General features: G+C 41.9%; 1 protein-coding gene across 1 annotated transcript in view; it reads left to right on the forward strand.

Moving 5' to 3' along the window:
- Positions 1-17,689, forward strand: part of RSRC1 (arginine and serine rich coiled-coil 1) — a 94,751-nt gene that overhangs the window by 42,126 nt on the left and 34,936 nt on the right. The window contains exons 6-7 of the mRNA XM_085068777.1: positions 714-750; positions 13,094-13,145. Coding sequence (XP_084924903.1) covers positions 714-750; positions 13,094-13,145 — 89 coding nt within the window. The remainder of the gene's footprint in view (positions 1-713; positions 751-13,093; positions 13,146-17,689) is intronic.

Consider the following 17,689-nt stretch of genomic DNA (forward strand, 5'->3'; position numbering starts at 1 on the left):
ATTTGGGGAATTTTTAATTTGTTTTCCATTGGATTTAATCTTTTTTTCCACAGCAGGATGAGCTAAGGATTAATTTTCCCTCTGAATTCTTGCTTTTCAATGTTTTTACTTGGATAGTTTGGGTTTTGTTTTTTGAGTTTTTTGGTTTTTGGGTTTTTTTTAGAGCTGCCCTCATGTAAAATTCTTCCCATTTTCTCTCTGCACATTTTTATTTTAGGAATCAAATACCAAGTTCCAGCATGGCTGAGCCATGGAATTAATCCCAATTCCTTCTCTCCATCCTTAATTAATTACAAATCCTCATAAAAGGGCACAGAATTCCATGATGGAAATGGTGGCAAAGCAGCACCAGGAGCCACCAAATGTGGGTTTGATAAACAACCCCATGCCCTGCCCTGGCTGATTATTTCCAGTGTAAATAGTGGCATAATTAGATTTAAAATGTTGATTTTAAATGTGCATCCTGTGGTGTTGCTACAGTTCACAGCAACATCAGGGCAGATAGTATTTGAGCTTTCATTCTGTCATTGTGCATTAGGATAATCAGTATTTTTTAATCAGTATTTTTGAGGTGTTACAGGTAAATATATGTATTAAAATTAAAAATTTTACACACTGATGAAATTACCCGGCTTAGCCATTGCAGAGTTAAACAGAAATCGTTGCAGACAAGGGTTTAGCAACTATTTAGAACTTTTGTTCTTCTCTTACAGGGACTCTGGGAACATCAAAGCTGGATTAGAACATCTGGTAAGTTTTAATTTTCTCTTGAACATTTGCATCATCTTTGATATCTGCATTCCAAATGAACACTTTTGAATGAGCTTTGAATACCTTGAATTGAGAAAGTCAACCATTTCCCAGAGGGTCAGGGGACTGTTATTATGTGAAGGCACTCACATTTTCATTTATCTCCCCATTTCAAGGGAATTTTAATTTTTTTAAATTACTTTTTTTTGATGTAGAGATGAAATAAACCGGACGACAATCCTTGGATTGATGATTGCCTTAATTATAAACAAAAATTGTTTGGTGTTGGATTTTTGGCATATCCTGATCTGAAAACAACAAACTTGTGATTAAAAAAAAAATATTAAAAAAAAAAAAAAAAGAGAGAGACAGGGACACAATCAAATATTTCATGCATAAATATGGTGTGTTTGAGTCATTTGGAGGCTTTGAAAGAAGTGCACAGCTTTGTGTTTTCTCTTGTCTTTGCTTTATGAATAATGGATCGACTTAAATTCCATTCAGGGCTGCAGTAGAAAATAATAATTGAGGTGCAAAATATTTCTGGTTTAAGTAAACATATGAAAGCCACAAGTGACGGCAAGGCAGGCTTAGCATGAAAAACTCATCCGTTGATCAAAACTGGGAGAAAGAAAATCTTGTCACCAGTCAGAAGCTGGTTGAGGCTCACATGTTGGGAGCAGCAATCAGTGGAACATTAAATAGTTCATTTAAAGAGATTATTAAATCCCATTAAATTGAAATATTCGCTATTAATGGCACATCCATCCTGAGAAGTGTTGCACTTTTTCATGGAATATCTAAATAATCTCCGCTGTGCTGTTAGAACAAAATCACTGTGTGTCACATTGGGAAAAAATTGCTTTTTTCTTGTTGTTTCCCATGTTGGGAATTGCTTGGGAAGGGAGATTTGGAGGAGTTGGGGTTATAATGTCTCCTTGGAGTGGGATGGGATGGAAAGGATGGGTGGATCTGCTGGTGGGATGGAAAGGTTGGATGTCCTGGTGGGATGGGATGGACAGGATGGATCTCCTGGTAGAATGGGATGGAAAGGATGAATCTGCTGGGGGGATGGACAGGATGGATCCTCTGGTGGGATGGAACGGTTGGCTCTCCTGGTGGGATGGGATGGAAAGGATGGATCTGCTGGTGGGATGTGATGGATTGGATGAATCTCCCAATGGGATGGAAAGAATGGATCTCCTCATGGGATGGAAAGGTTGGATCTACTGGTGGAATGGGATGGACAGGATGGATCTCCTGGTGGGATGGACAGGATAGAGCTGCTGGTGGGATGGGATGGAAAGGATGGATCTCCCAGTGAGATGGATCTCCTGGTGGGATGAGATGGAAGGGATGGATCTCCTGGTGGGGTGAGATGGAAGGGATGGATCTCCTGGTGGGGTGAGATGGAAGGGATGGATCTCCTGGTGGGGTGAGATGGAAGGGATGGATCTCCTGGTGGGATGAGATGGAAGGGATGGATCTCCTGGTGGGATGAGATGGAAGGGATGGATCTCCTGGTGGGATGAGATGGAAGGGATGGATCTGCTGGTGAGATGGATCTCCTGGTGGGATGGGATTGACAGGATGGATCTGCCAGTGGGATGGAAAGGTTGGATCTCCTGATGGGATGAGATGGAAGGGATGGATCTCCTGATGAGGTGGATCTCCTGGCACAGTTCTCAGGAGCTCCCCCTCTCTAAAGGCACCATGTGAAACGTTCCCCGGCTGTTGGGAATCAGGAGATGGAAAATTCATCTTCCTTCCTGCTCCAGGGGTATCTCACCCGTGAGCTGAATCCCTTCAATAAATTTTAGGAACGTTTCATTGCTCTGCTGGTGGCAGGGAGTTGTAATCCAAATTTCCCAGGATTTTTCTGATGCATTATAAAGCTGCTCCACTCCTGGCAGATGATGACCATGGCTGGGGTTTGTTCTGAGCTGGGATTTCTGCCCCAGCAGGAGCTGCAGGATGATCTGTAACACCCCAAAAAGTGGGGAGGAGAAAACTCAGTGGGCTTGGAGGAGCCTGGGGAGGTGAGGAGCAGAGGAGAATTCCATGGTGTTCAGGGTTTCTGTGGGATTGGGGCAGAATGTGCTGGAAATAACCCCTGGGCAATGATGGTGCCTTGTGTGCTTTTAGGGTAACTCACAGTACTTTGGAATAAAATTATGGCTACATTAAATCAGTTGGCTGCTTTGAATTTAGGATCCCTGAATGATTTGGGCTGGCAGGAACCTTAAAAACCCCTTGGAAGAGATCTTAAAGATACCTAATTCCTCCCCTACCATGGACAGGGGACATTTCTCTGAAAGATCTGTCAAAAACCTCCAGAGCTGAGACTTTTTTCCCTTTGATCCTAGAAAATCTGTCTGGAAATGGATGTTCAAGGAAATAAACTGTTTCCCAAGACATCCACAGAGTAGGAATCTTTGTGCTGGAAACTCATAATTTTGTTCATAAAGCCCTTTTGGACTCCAGTAAATTACAGGGATATTCCTCAAAAGGTTTCAGCCCCATGATTTTGGCTGTACTGCTATAATTCCTGCATCTTTCAGACTCACTCCAACAGCTCCATGTCTTTAATCTGAACAACCAAAAAAACTCCTAACAAAAAACCCACTCCTTTGTTAGGTGTTAATATTTTATGATGTATTTATTTGAATTAATGTTAATATTTATTCCCCAGCCATCAGTATGTTTTTCCTGGTTTTGGTTGCAGTTCTGGTCTCTCCTTGATCTCTGCTCTCTGAATTTCTGACCTGTGCTGTCCCAGCTCTGTGGTCCCTGGGTGGCCACAGGACAGAATCCTTGGCTTCCTAACGAGCTGGAAACCAAGCAGCCAATTATTTGTGTTCACAAACAATTAATTAACGCTCTTAATGGGAGTAATTATGTTTATCTTGCTGTCCTGGCAAAGTTCCACGCTGGTCAATTATATTCTGCAGGCTTGAATTGGCTTTTATGGAGGCTGAATGGAGGGTTGGGATTTTCCCTTATTGAAATTTATTTATTTGAAAAAAAGATTTTGCACAATTTTTTTTTGTAATGGAAGATATTTTATTTCACATAACCTAACTATTAAACCTGAAAGAATTCCCTTAGGAAAACCACTGTGGTGTTCTTGGGGAGTTACAATTTTCATGCCCCTTAATGTCTGACCTTGAGTTTGGTGCTTGGGCATTAAATTTGGATTTTCTTGAGTTTCTCCTTCCTAAAATGTGATGGAAACTTTGGAGATTCCTTATGGAGAGGGAAGAGTGAGAGCCCAGCCACTGCTGAGGTATTTTTGGCAAGGTTATAATAGCAACACGTCTTTTGGAAGTTTTAAAAAATTTAAGAATTTGTAGAAATAATCAGGTTGTGCCCTTTTATAAAACAGTGATAAATATTACTTATGCTGACAAATTATTTGTGATTGATTCGTGATTACTCCTACTGTTTAGATTATAAATATTAGTGGGTTTGTATATTCTGAATGCTGCTGTTGGATTTTATCTGGTTTTTGTTGCACTGAGCCCAAAATGCTGTTGACCAGCATGAGGTTAAAACCTCAACCATGGCATCTCCCGAGAGGCAGATGGACACAGAGGACCTGAAGTGTGTTCATTCCTGCAAAATAAACTTCAGGGGAGAAGGAAATAATATTTTATGTCCATTAAAAACTATCTAAGTAACTTAAAGATCAATTTGATCTGCATATGGAATAGAGATGAGAGTTGTCATCGTTTTCCACACTGAGAAAAGTGGTTATCAGAGTGTGTGAAATGGTTTATTGCCATCCCATCATTGTTGGATTTGTTATTCCTGATTAAAACACACCGTGGAGAGCAGGAATTGGGCACATTGCTGAGCCTCACATCTGGATGCTCACATTTTCCAAATATCCAGAACACAGAATTGATCAAACTGAGTTAAAAAGGATCTTTTCTCTTTACCTGTTTGCAGAGTGGATGAGAGGAAACAGCCTGGAGTTGCTCCGGGGGAGGTTTTGGTTGGATATTGGGGACAATTCCTTCATGGAAGGCATTGGTCAAGCACTGGAACAGGGCAGGGATGGAATTCCCATCCCTGGAGGGATTTAATGGCCCTGTGGATGTGGCACTTGGGGACAGTGATGGCTTAGTGGTTGGACTCCATGGCCTTGGAAGGCTTTTCCAACCCAAACGATTCTGGGATTCTCTGATAAATCATCATTTATAACTAATGGTTCACCATAATTTGGTGGCTGTATTGCAGTAGCCTGAACCAGGGCTTGGAACTGGATCGTCTTCAAGGTGCTTCCAACCCAAATCATTCTATGAATTTATGGAAAAAACCCTCTGATTTTGATCCCTTCTAAATTAATAAGGGGAATTTTCACTTTAAGGTCGATACATTCTGGTCAAAGTATTCTTCCAGAAGTAAATCCCTAAAATTAGTTCTCCTGTGGCTTTCCGTCACTATTAATTATATAAAAGTATAAATAATAATTCTACTGACAAATTATTTGTGATTGATTTGTGTTTAACTCTTACTGTTGAGACTATAAATATTGGTATTTTTGTATATTCTGAATTCTGCTGCTGGATTTTATTTGGTTTTTGTTGCACTGAGCCTGAGCTGAGCAATAGGTGAGATTTCCAGTTGCAAACACTGTCCCAGTCTGAGAGGAAGGGAGTGAAGGTGGGGATGGAGATCTTCTCCACCAATGGCCCAAGTGACATGATTTGTGTCCAGTGCCACCCCAGACCTCCCCTGGGATAGCCTGGAGAGGCACTGAGTGTCCAGCTGGAGGCACCAGCTTGGAAAGTGCTTTTTGAGGAGCCCTGCAGGCTCTGGCTGTGTCCAGAGAGGGAACCCCTGGTGTCCCCACTCATCATGGGTCAGTGGCTGTGCCAGGTCAGCATCCCAAACTCTCCCCTCGCCCAGCAGCAGCCTTGGAAATCCTTCCAGCTCCTTCAGGAGCTCCAGATCAGCTTCCTATTAGGTAATCACAGCGCAGAGGATCAATGGCTTATGAATATCCATAGCAAACCCATCCTGTTGGGCTCCATTTGCCTATGGGGATGAAATACAGGCTGCTGCTCCTCCGTGGATCCCAAGGATTTGTGGAGAACCTCCCGCACTGACTATGGATTAAATTAATGTGCAAACATCACTTTTATTTCTTCTAAGGTTTCGCTGCTTTCAGTTGCAGATGTGAATCAAACAGCCATGGGATCAAACTATCAGAGGCAGGATATGGTAATGGCAGAATATTCAAAGGCTTTCAGCAGTTTGTTGTTCCAGCAGTGACAAATTTTGTGGAAACTTTGTAAGAGAGCCGAGGTTTACCCTGTCACTTCCCATTACCAGCAGGCTCTGAAACCAGAGCGACTCCACATCAAACAGCGCTTTAACGGCTTTGTGCCTTTATTAAAGAGCAAACCTTGATCACTCTGGTTTACCACCGAGGCAGAGGTGCCTCCCCACCCTTGGCTGTGCTGGGGACCTCAGGACCTTTCATCCACGTGACCTCTGTGCCTTTCTTCTCCTCCCCTTTGTCGCCCCGCTCGGATTTACTCCATAAACTCGTCCCACTCCCGTTTTGCGCCGTAAATTTGCGGCGAGCGGCCGATGGGAACATCCCCGTTGCAGCTCCTCAGACGGATGAGAGGAGTGATCAGATGGAGTAAATAACTCTGTAAAATATCAAGAGCGTGATTTTCCCTGGCATCTGCATAAAACCCCCGACACGTGCGGGTGTTGTTTCCAATCGCGCCGGCGGTTTGTTCGCAATTCCCGTAATTTGATCGGCGGCTGATGAAAAGCTGACAAGATTTCCGCGGCGCCCCATTAGATGAAAGCAGCATGAAACCAGAGGTTAATCTGCAAACAGATTTTCCTGCTTATTACTCTAATGATTCCATCAGATTTGATGTAGCGAGGCTGCGAGGCGTCTCTCGGCGGCGGCGGCAGTGCGCCGCTCGCGGTTTGATCTCGGCGCTCATTAAATGATGGAGTAATTTGGGTGACCTCTGACCAGGTGCACAGCTCCTGGTAATTGCACGGCATTCTGATGGGGAAATGAGTGGCTGAGCACCCCGAGCGCCTCGGCCCGCTTGCCGAGGCGGGAAAAAAAAAAACTAACAAAAGAAATATTGCATTAATTTTCAAATGATGATATTACATTTAGTGCTTGGGCCCCATATATCAAAATCTGAGAAGTGCTCAGTTACTCTCTGCTCTTAATCTTAATGGTATCTGTGGATGTCAAGGGCATGGAGGAAATTAAATCGGAAAGTGCAGATAGACCTAAGAAGACATTATCTCTTGATGATTGCAGTTTTGATAGGTATTTCAGTGAATTTCATTTTCGCAGAATGGTGGAAGATGAGTTAGCCACCAGATTTTCTCATTTTTCTTCCCCGTGATTTATGTGAGTTGAGTATAAAACTTTTTATGGGAGTGCAGTTACGGCAGATGAGAGGTAAATTAATGCACTGGGTTTCCATCTCGGCGCGGCGCGCGATTGTCAGAGCTGTACATACGTAATGGGGGCCATCATTATTCAGGGTTGTTTACATTCAAAATATGTAATGAAATCTGTTCAGAATAATGAGGGAAATAAAAGTTTAGAAAATTGTAAAGGTCATGAAGTTTGAGAAATGATGCAATGCTCCCAAAATAACATTTAGGCAATATAAATTACATTATTATGCACCAACTCTGCCTTATAGAGACATGAAGATAAAGTGCTTTCGACGAGTAAAATGCTGTTAGTGCTTTCTGAAGTATGAGAATGTGTAAAATGTTTCTGATTTCATATTCTGGTTTTGTGCATATTGTGGAAAAATATATAAAGGAACTTTATGGAGGGCAGTGGCTGCTTCACCATCCCCAAGTTTAAATGCATTTCCCAGGAGGGTTTTCTCCAGCAAACAAACACTTTGGCAGAAGTGTCATTAATTATTAATCTAATTATCGAGGCCACCATCAAATTCATCTTTTTAGGGGGTTCCTACTCCTCTTTTTTGGGGGGATTTTGCATGGAGGTCTTTGATATGAATGTATTTTATTGCACAGACTGAAGAGGGATCTTGGCACAATCCTGGGCTGAAGCATAAATTTGCCCAACTCTCCGTGGTTTGCACCTGAAATACAAATCTCTGCACCCTGATTTTATGCAGGTGCTCCTCAGAATAATTATGTTTTGCCCTGCAGATTTTCTATTGGATTTATTTGTCAAAAGAAGCAGCCAAAAGCATGAGGCGCAAGTCATTTTTAAAAAAGTTGCAACAGCAAATCTGTGACATCCTGAAAATGGTGCAGGTGGGGTGAGGTGATTATTGAGTCTCAGAGCAAAGAGAAAATGCACTTTTATTCAAAGTGTATAATCTTGATCAAATTCAGATTAATTCCTGGGTAATTAGGCATGATTTGGGGTAGAATAGGACATTTTGAAACAGAGTGCTAATTTAGAGCTTACTAGATCCTTGTGCTATTTGAAATGCTTTTCATTTTCAAAATGGTTTTTTTTTCTATTATTTTCCAATTGCTGCATTTCAGTGCAAAGATCCCAAAGGGGATGTGATTCTCTATTTCTGAAAACTTGATTTAGAGAAAACTCCTCATTTTGTGGTAGAAAATAAAGCAGCAATTCAAGGATAAACTCCTCCTGTTGTTAATTAATCTCTGTTACCTGTTGGTTGTGCTCCTGTTTTTCCAGCCAGGCCAACCTTGACTGGAGTTGTTTCCAAAGCATTTAAGGTGTGTTAATTAAAAATTTTCACTCCAGAACCTGGATTTATCTGCTGCTATTTTTATATTCTCACACGACTTCGTTGTAGCATAATGCAGCAGAAATTTAAAACAGTGATAAAAGGTAAATAAAAATCCATATTTAGAAGTTAAATATTAACAATTTTACAATTTTTGTAAGCAGTGGGGATCATTCCACCTTTAATTTTCAAAGGGCAAATGAAGAGATAAATGAATTTGTAGAATAATGACCGGATGATGTTGATGCAAAAATCTCTGTTCTGTCAGCTCTTTATCAGCATGTTGAATTTTTGGGTGACTGTGGCTGTATTTCCATGCAAATGCAAATCCAAGGGATGACATTCCAGCCTGCCAGGAAATAAATGGATGGGTGGTGATTTTTTAGCCTTTAGTGTGTATCTGGATGCAATATTATCTATATTCCCTCTCTTATTAAAGAACCCACACTGAGTTTATGGCCATAGAAGTTTAACACTTCCAGTAATTTTTCCTTTTTAAAAGTCCTGAATTTACCAATTTTTTTTTTCCTTAAATGTTATTTACAACTCTCCCTATTTCTGCTGAGTGGTTAATCCATTTTGCTGTATCTGCTCCCAGTAAAAAGGACTTTTTCCTTGCTTTTTCTCAGGAATATCCACTGAAATGAGCACATTGTTGTTTTTAGGGCATTTTAAAGGAGCTCTTGCTGCAAAAACTGATTTGAATTCTGGAAATCCTGTCGGTGTGCTTTAGCCATGTGGGCTATTTGCCACAGCCAGTCCCTCCTGCCTTTGATTTCCTTCCACTAATCCATTGTTGCTTATTTTCAGCAAATTCTGAGTTGGTTTGAGTGGAAATAAGATGGGATTTTTCCACCCACCTGGTGTTGCAGGTTCTCTGAAGATCCTGGGTTAAAACCCACAAGTGACTCCTGCCTAAGTGCAGTGAACATAATAATTAAAGTGAACAAATCCAAATGTTTTAATGGCAGTTTGTGTCCTGGATGAGAGGAGAGGAGGGAGAGGATTTGGGGAATCCTCAGCAGCTGAGCTGTGCCTCCTGACAAAGTGCTGATGATGTTTGGGGGCAGTTTAAGGTGATCTCAGATTTGTGGGGAAATTCTGTCAGAGGGAAAGCTCAGGGTTGGATTTGTCTTTATCAAATGGAAACAAAAATTGGTGTAAAACCCCACAAAATGGATTTGTATAAAACCCCACAAAATGGATCACCATCCCCACAACTTTGCTGGGTTTGAATCCAGATGTTTGAAGCCAGAAAAGTCCTGTAGGTAAATTTTACTGCCCAGTAAATAAAAATATTTTTTTTTAATTTTAAAATTTTAAAATCTTTTAAGATAATTTTTAAATTTTTTTTAAAAATCCCAGTGTCAGGGATGAGCAGGAGGAACAAAACCTCTCCAGTTTTACCACATATCAGGCATTTCCTCCATGAAATTCCATAATCAAAATTTGGGAACATTGCAGCTCAAATTGCTGCAGCATCATGAGCTGCTGGAATTCTGGGATAAAAGTTTTCGGTGCTGCCAAGAGCCACATGCTCTGCTCCTCAATATTCCCAGGGCTTGGCTCCAGCAGAAACTTGGATTCTCTTTATAAAACTTCATGCTCCTCTTTTTTTTTCTCAATGTTCTCAAGTTTTCACTTTAATATTCTTATCGCTGTCAAAAATGTTTATCACTCACCCCGAATAGCAGGAATAATTAAAAAAAATAAATCTAGAGCTGAATTAAAGTGCTTGTTCTAATCTATTAACTAACTGTGAAGCTGAATCTGAACTGGAATGCAGTGGATGAACTGCAGAGAAATACAAGTTATGAACATCTTGCAGCTGCCATTAAAAATTGAATGCATTTAATCAATGTTTTTTCTCAAAATATGAATATCAGTTGCCAATCCCATGGATATTTCTGGCTGGTGGTATCCCATGGAATCCCATCATTTTCTGAACTAGGATTCCAGTGGCTTCCCAGACACTTTTGGACAAATGTAAAATTCCTCCCTGGGGAACACGAAACACCTCAGGTCGTTTTGCAAGTGCTTGTTAAGGAATTTTAGGGAATTCCTTGCCTGCTTTTACAGTCAGTGGCACTAGAAATACTTTTTTTTTAACTTCACCAGCTGGCGCTAGAAATACTTCTATATATATATTTTTTTTACTCTCTTTGAATTATTTCCCTCCTGTGTTATGTTCAAGACCGTAAGGGAAGCACAAGAGTTTATTTTGCTCAACATCACTCTGGTCATGTTTCCTCCACCAAGCATTTGCCCATTTTGAACTTTCCTGAGGGTCTGGCTGGATTTTTTCCCTTAATGGTGCCCTGGATCAATACTGCCCTCAGTAGCTGTGCTCACACATTGCTCCAGGCTCCTTGGAGGCTCTAATTGTGGTTTGCAGCTGGAATCCTCTCTGTCCTTTTCTCTCCCAGTGTTGGCCTCATCCCCCAGCTGGGGAGATGTTTGCTGGGGCCAAGGCAGTCACCTTGGGTTCACAATCCTCCTTTCACTCCTTGTTTAGGGTTTATTGATTGACAACATGTGTCTGGGTGAGTTCTCTGGCAGGTGAATGATGCCCATGGAGTAATTAACACTTGGATGGAGGGGAAAGGGGAAAATGCTGTTCCCAGTGGGTTATTGCTGAGTGGAGGAAGAATTTGAGTTTTCCCTACCTGACATCAGCAGTACACTTCCAAAATCCCAATGGGAGGAGTGGGAAAAGAGGCATTTTGAGCTCCTGGAGCTGCTTGGAGCAGCAGGACGGGTTGTGTTGGTTCAGTGGAACTCTGTGTTTGGTGCTGGGAGGTGACACTTTGCTTCCCTTCCCCTCCTCTGGAGCCTGGCTTGGCAGTGGAATTCTTTCGTGGAATTCTTTCATGGAATTCTTTCGGGTGTGATGCTGCTGGACAGGAATATCCTAAAATCTCTCAGTGGAACATTTTCTCCTTTTGCTGGAGCTAAACAGTGTTGGTTGTGTAGCTAACAAGAAGAGATCCAGAGGGGTTTTTGTTCAACATCTGAGCTGGAAACTGCAGTGGGAAGAGGGAATTGGCTCTCTGGGTGCCAAAGCCCACCTGGTGGATGAGGTGCACAGAGGCTGTTGGTGTGCAGATGTGAGCACAGCTGGTGTTTGACACCAAACACTTCTTCTCGGCTTCTCCTGAAAAAATTTTGCCAAACTCAACCAATCCTGGTGGGTTTTATTTAATTTAAAGTTGTCTGGAGTGGAGAAACCACAAACCCAAGGAAAGCTTCTCAGAAACTGAGGCTGGGCAAGTTTGTTCTGGATAAAAAGCAGGTCTTTCCCTTCCTCTCCTTCCTTTCCTCCCGTGACTTATTTAAGATGCCATAACATATTGCAGTGATTATTTATGGCAAGGGGAAGAAATGGGAAGATAATTTACAGTAAATCTCGAGATTTTTCTTGCTGCCACCAGGATTAGTGGTCAGGTCTAATGGTGGGATCTATATAGCAACTCTAGTAATAAATTCTGCCCAGGAATTCTGGGTTTGTGCAAACAGAAAAATTCTGAACTAAAAAACATTAGATCTCTGTACAAGGAAAATTAGATCCTAATTGAAATTGCATTTTAATGCAACATCTTTCCTGTGGGATGCTAATGGAAGGAACAGTCTGTAAATCCTTGGAGTAGAGATGGAATTGTTCCTGGGTGTGGAAATTCTCTTCATGGGTGTGGTATGAGGCTGGTGAAGCCCTACAGAGCATCAGTTGGGACATTCATGGCAAAGAGCTTTGCCATAATGGAATCATGGAATTCTGGCATGATTTGGGTGGGAAGGAACTTAAAGATCATTTCATTCCACCCCTGCCAAGGCAGGGACACATCCACCAGCCCAGGCTGCTCCAAGCCCTGTCCAACCTGGCCTGGGACACTTCCACAGCTCCTCTGGGCAGCTTCTTGCATTTTTTCCTGTTTAAATTTCCCTTTTGCAGCTGTTTAAGCTCTCGAGAAAACTTTCCTAAGCCTCAAAACACCTCCAAAAACTTCCTTCAGGTTTTGTTTTTAGCTCAGGAGCAGAAACCTCCCAAACTTCCCTGACGCTTCCAGAAATAATCAACTTCTGAACTGCGTGACAATTTACCTGTTTGGGTGCCTTCAAGTGTGGAGGGCTGGCAAACCCACAGGACCCAGTGCAGCATCCCTGGCACCACTGGCACAGTGGGGACACTGCCAGGGATGCTCCTCAGCCCTGCAGATGGGCAGCAGGACCTCCAGCAGGGGGAAAATCACCCCAGACAGGGGAAAAGTGGGAAGAACTCACCATATCAATCATGTTAAAGGCAGTTTGGGAGTGTTTTGGGGAGCTGTGTGGACTTGGGGTCACTCAGGAGCAGAGCAGGATTGGGGTGGGAGGGCTGGGAGAGGAGCTGGGTTGGCCATGGTGCCACAGCCAGCTGGTGGGGATGAGATTTTGGGTCAATCCTGGACATTTCTGTGAGAATTCCTACCTCACCGTGGCTGTGATTCCAGTCTGGGAGTTCCTGGGGTTGGTGTTGATCTGGAGTTTCCCCTGGGTGGGAATGTTGGACTTGGAATGTCAAATTTCCCCCCAATTCTGAGCTGATCCATCCTCTCTTGCAGACTCCTGCTGAACAGGCCAAAGCCAGGCTGCAGCTGGTGCTGGAGGCAGCTGGTGAGTACATGAGAATCTTCAAAATTGACTTTATTTTTGGGCTATCAGGTGGGTTTTATCCATTTGTGTATGGCAAACTCTGATCCTGTTCTCCGTAGTTGACTTAAATTTCATGTTAAATGAAAGTCTTGAGAATTGACTTTATTTTTCGGGTATCAGGTGGGTTTTATCCATGTGTGTTTGGAAAATGCTGATCCTGTGCTCTGTGGCTCACTTAAATTTCATATTAATTGATAATCTTCAAAATTGACTATTTTTGTGCTATCAGGTAGGTTTTATCCATTTGTGTTTGGAAAATGCTGATCCTGTTCTCTGTAGCTCACTTAAATTTCATGTTAAATGAAAATCTTGAAAATTGACTTTATTTTTGGGGTATCAGGTGGGTTTTATCTGTGTTTGGAAAATGCTGATCCTGTTCTCTGTGGTTCACATAAATTTCAAGTTAAGGTTAAATTGGTTTGCAGCACCACTGGCACTTAGTAAAGCCCTTTAAGGAAATAAAAATAATGTAGTTTTTACACTAAAACTTTACATTTGTCCTCTGGCTGCAGCTGCTACTGAGACTTCATTCTGTGCTCTCAGAAATTTGGTTTTGTTATTTTTTTCTCTCTTTTCTTTATTTTTAATCACTATTCTAACTCAGTACAAGTATATATATATATGGGAATTTTTTGGGTTTTGGGTTTTTTTTTATTTTTCCCCTTTTGGAAACTCTGTTTTAAGGAATCTCCTCCCATTGCTGATGTCTTTTTTTTCCTCCCAAATCCATCCAGCCTTTTGCATTGTCTCCCTTCCAATACCCCCCCTGCTCTCCAGAACTTTTAATAAATCTTTGAAGCATGTAATTATAAAATAGATGTGACAGCCCTGACCTCAAAAGCACAATTTGTGTATTCTGCTGCCATCCATCACTCCTCATTTTTTAATTTCACACCTGGGAAATGTACAAAAGATAACTGGGGCTTGTATATCATCGTGACCTGAGCTCCAAAATTTTCCAAAGCTTCTCAGAGGTCTGTGACATTGTTACATTTCAGTATTCACCTGGAGGGTTGGATCTGAGATTGAAGCTGCAAGCTGCTCCTGAAGAACCAGAGATTTAATCTCTCTGTGTTTCTCACCATCCAAAATTCAGAATTCAGTTCCTTCCTGGCTTTCTTTAAGGCTTGGTCATCCCAGGCATTTCTGAGCTCATCCCTCACCTCCTTCCCCACGTCCTGCATTCAGTCAGTTCCATTTAATTTTTATTAAATGGCTGTGAGAAGAGGTTGGAAAGGTTGATAATGTTGTTTCAATATATTTGTGTGTGCTTACTCCTTGCAAAATCAGCACCTTTTCCCACCTTTTAGTCTTCAACCTTAAATAAATTTGCACTGAGCCATTACCCAGCAGCTTTTTGAGGAGTTGAGGATCAACAGGTTCATTGTTGCTGCTGTTGTGGTGATGCTTTATTTGAATGTAATTTAAATAATTCTGTACTTTAGTAATGATGAGCAAAGCTGCTGTTGAAGGGCTCAATAGAGGATCCATCCCAAATTTAGGAATGAGCTCCTGGAGGAGCTGGCTGGACACTTTATAGGAGTTGCTCAATCCCAGTCAGTGGGGATAAAAAGCTGTTTGTTCCCAGTGGATTATCCATGGCTCTGGTGGCTCAGGACTCTCTGCTGCTCTGGGCTTTGGACAAACCAACCAGGAGCTCCAAACTACTAACTAGTGTCACAGGGACATTTGGGACAATCCCTTCCTGGGTCATCCCTGCTGACATCATGGAATCCTGGATGGTTTGGGATGGAAGGACCTTAAATCCCATCCAGTGCCACCCCTGCCTTTGGGGACACCTTGACTGTCCCAGGTGACCCCAACCTGTCCAGCCTGGCCTTGGACATTCCAGGGGCACCACAGCTTCTCTGGGTAATATCTTCAATTTCTCATCTCTATTTTCCTATCAGATTTCCCTTTTGGAGATATTTAGGATCTTGAGAAAATCTGCTTTTAGAATTTAGCTTAGATATTATGTTAGGAAATGGCAACTGCTTTCTCTGAAAGATGGCAATCTGCATGTAGTAAAACTGGCTCTTGTTATTGAGATCTCTTTTATTCTGGTGTATTTGGAGATGGGAGTTGTGACTTCTGGTCCTTCATTATGAGAGCAGGTGAAATAAAAATATTCACCTGTGTCTGTGAGGGTAGAGGGTAATATGGCCATTTTTATATTCAGGTAATACAGTACTGATAAGGTTTTTTTCCAAGTCCTGTGTTAATGCTGACTTTATTAAATAATTATTTTTTCTTTGTATGCATAGATTAATATCAGTATTTTCTTCTCATTAAGCAGGGCAATACTGGGAGCTACCAAAACACTTTAATTCTCGAGACAACTGATTTTTCATCTCTAAACCCCACCATTCCTTACAAGCTGTTGGTCCCAGCTATGAATTCATATTTGCAGAGTTTATTGAATTAAATTTCTCAATTTGAAGGTGCCAGGGAGCCTTTTTAGGCTCTGTCAGCCTCCCCCAAGTCCCCCTGGCCGAGCAGATGTTAAGCAGGCAGTAGTTGAATGTTAATTTGGAGAGGGTGGGATGTTTAAGCCCATCTGAAGTATGTTCCATGTGGGCCTTCCAGACTGAGCCACAAAGCTTTGTCCCTTGGGAGAATTTCCAAGCTAAAGCTCTTTCTTTCTGCGCCTCTATATGGACTCTCTCAAGTCAGTATAAAGCAGATCATCCCTGGGCTAAAGCTCTCCAGCCTTTGTTAGGCAGCTCTGTAGGGCTGTAATTAGCCCTCCTGGCAGCCCTGGCCGGCCAGTTCATGGTCATATGGAGTTTTTCTGAGGCAGCCTGGCTTTGTGTAAATCCTTGCTCGGGAGCTCTTTCTGGGTCACTTCCTACCAGGCCGGGCTTTGTGGCTGTGCCCCACGGGCGGACGGGGAGCAGCAGCCTGACCAGCGCGCTCCCCGCGCCGCTCCCGCCTAATCCCCAGTGTCAACAGAGGATTTAGCTCGGCTTCTGTCACTTACAGTTGCCAAACCACTTGGGTGTCTGTGATTGCTTTCCCAGACTGCGTTACCGAGGGATGGGGAGGATGAAGCTGGGGGTTTGCGGTGATTTTTTAGGGGGGAAAAAGTTGTTTTCAATCCTAAATCCGAATCCTGAATCAAACCTCGGCACTTGAAAAGCTGCTTGATACGTGCTGGAAATTAGATAGCACCTGTGATTCCTCATAAAGATTAAAATATGGGTGAATATTCCAAACCTGTCAATAAATTCCTATGAAAGAGCACATGGCTGGTTCAGGCTGTCGATATCGCTGCTCTTCCAAAGGACTCCGAGCTTTGCCATGGTGCTGAGCAGAAATTTCTTACTCTCCCTATAAAGACAATGACAAAAGGCAATTGATCTGGATTTTCAAAGGTGCAGAGTTGAAATAAGTGACTGATGTATTTTTGGGATCTGCATTTCAATCTGTGGCTGAAAGAGCAGTCAAGAATAGGGCGTTTTGTGCGAAGAATTCCACCGAGTTCATTTAAAGGAAACTTCGGGACAGAGGCACCAAATGGGAGGGGATGGAAATGGGGGAATACAAACCCCAAGCATTTCACATTTATCAGATCCAATTCTGGATATTGGATATTTAACTCATTATCTTTGAACTATGCTATCAGGTTGCTGCCTTGAATTTGTTACCGTGCGTCTTTATTGCATTTTAAATATTCCTCCAAGACAAAATCATGGAATACAATGAGTGCTTTGGCTTTAACAGTGCTAAATACAAGTATTTTATAATTCTGACCTTTTTTTTTTTAAATCTACCTATTCTACCCCAAGTTATTGAGGAGAAAAAGCCTGATTTGCACTCAGTGCCTGATGAATATAGTCAAATATTCTCTGCTTCTGGGTATCAAAATGGCTCATAACAGATGTGGCTGAAAGGACCACATACGTAGACTGTATGATTTTAGTCTGGTGGAACTAATAGGATCACTTGCTACTTTATAGATTCTTGCTTTTCTTTTACTTTAATAAAAACTGTTTAGTTAAATAGCTTGGCCTCTGTTTTGCTCTTTTCTAGCTATGCAAAGCAGGCAGGCAGGCAGGTGGCAACGAGTAGGAAAAATTTCCTTTTATTGGGGCTCCTTTTCAGCTGCCAAATTCATCAAATGTTTATGGATTTCTCGTTTTGATGATGCTTTTCTTTCAGTTTTTGCTGTTTGTGTTCTTTCCACTAAAAACTGTGATTTGAATTTCTAATTGTGCAATGAATTTTGGACGGGCAGCTAACATGTGTTGCTAGATATTCACAAAGGATGAAATAATACTTGAGATATTTCACTTGTTCACTTGTGGAAATTTGAAACAAGCTTTTAAGATAATGCTTGGACTCGAAATTGCAAGAATTTCAACTTCTAGCCAGCGTCAAACTTGCTGAATATTGAAAAAGAGATGAATTTAGGTGCTATGTGGGTATTTTCAGTTTGATTTAATATAAAATCATTATTATCAAGGATTTTGATGAAATATTTTTATCAATTTCAAGCGGTTGGT

The sequence above is a fragment of the Lichenostomus cassidix genome, chromosome 9 (genome assembly GCF_008360975.1).
Source record: "Lichenostomus cassidix isolate B80296 chromosome 9, HeHo_3.0, whole genome shotgun sequence".
Classification (NCBI taxonomy): Eukaryota; Metazoa; Chordata; class Aves; order Passeriformes; family Meliphagidae; genus Lichenostomus; species Lichenostomus cassidix.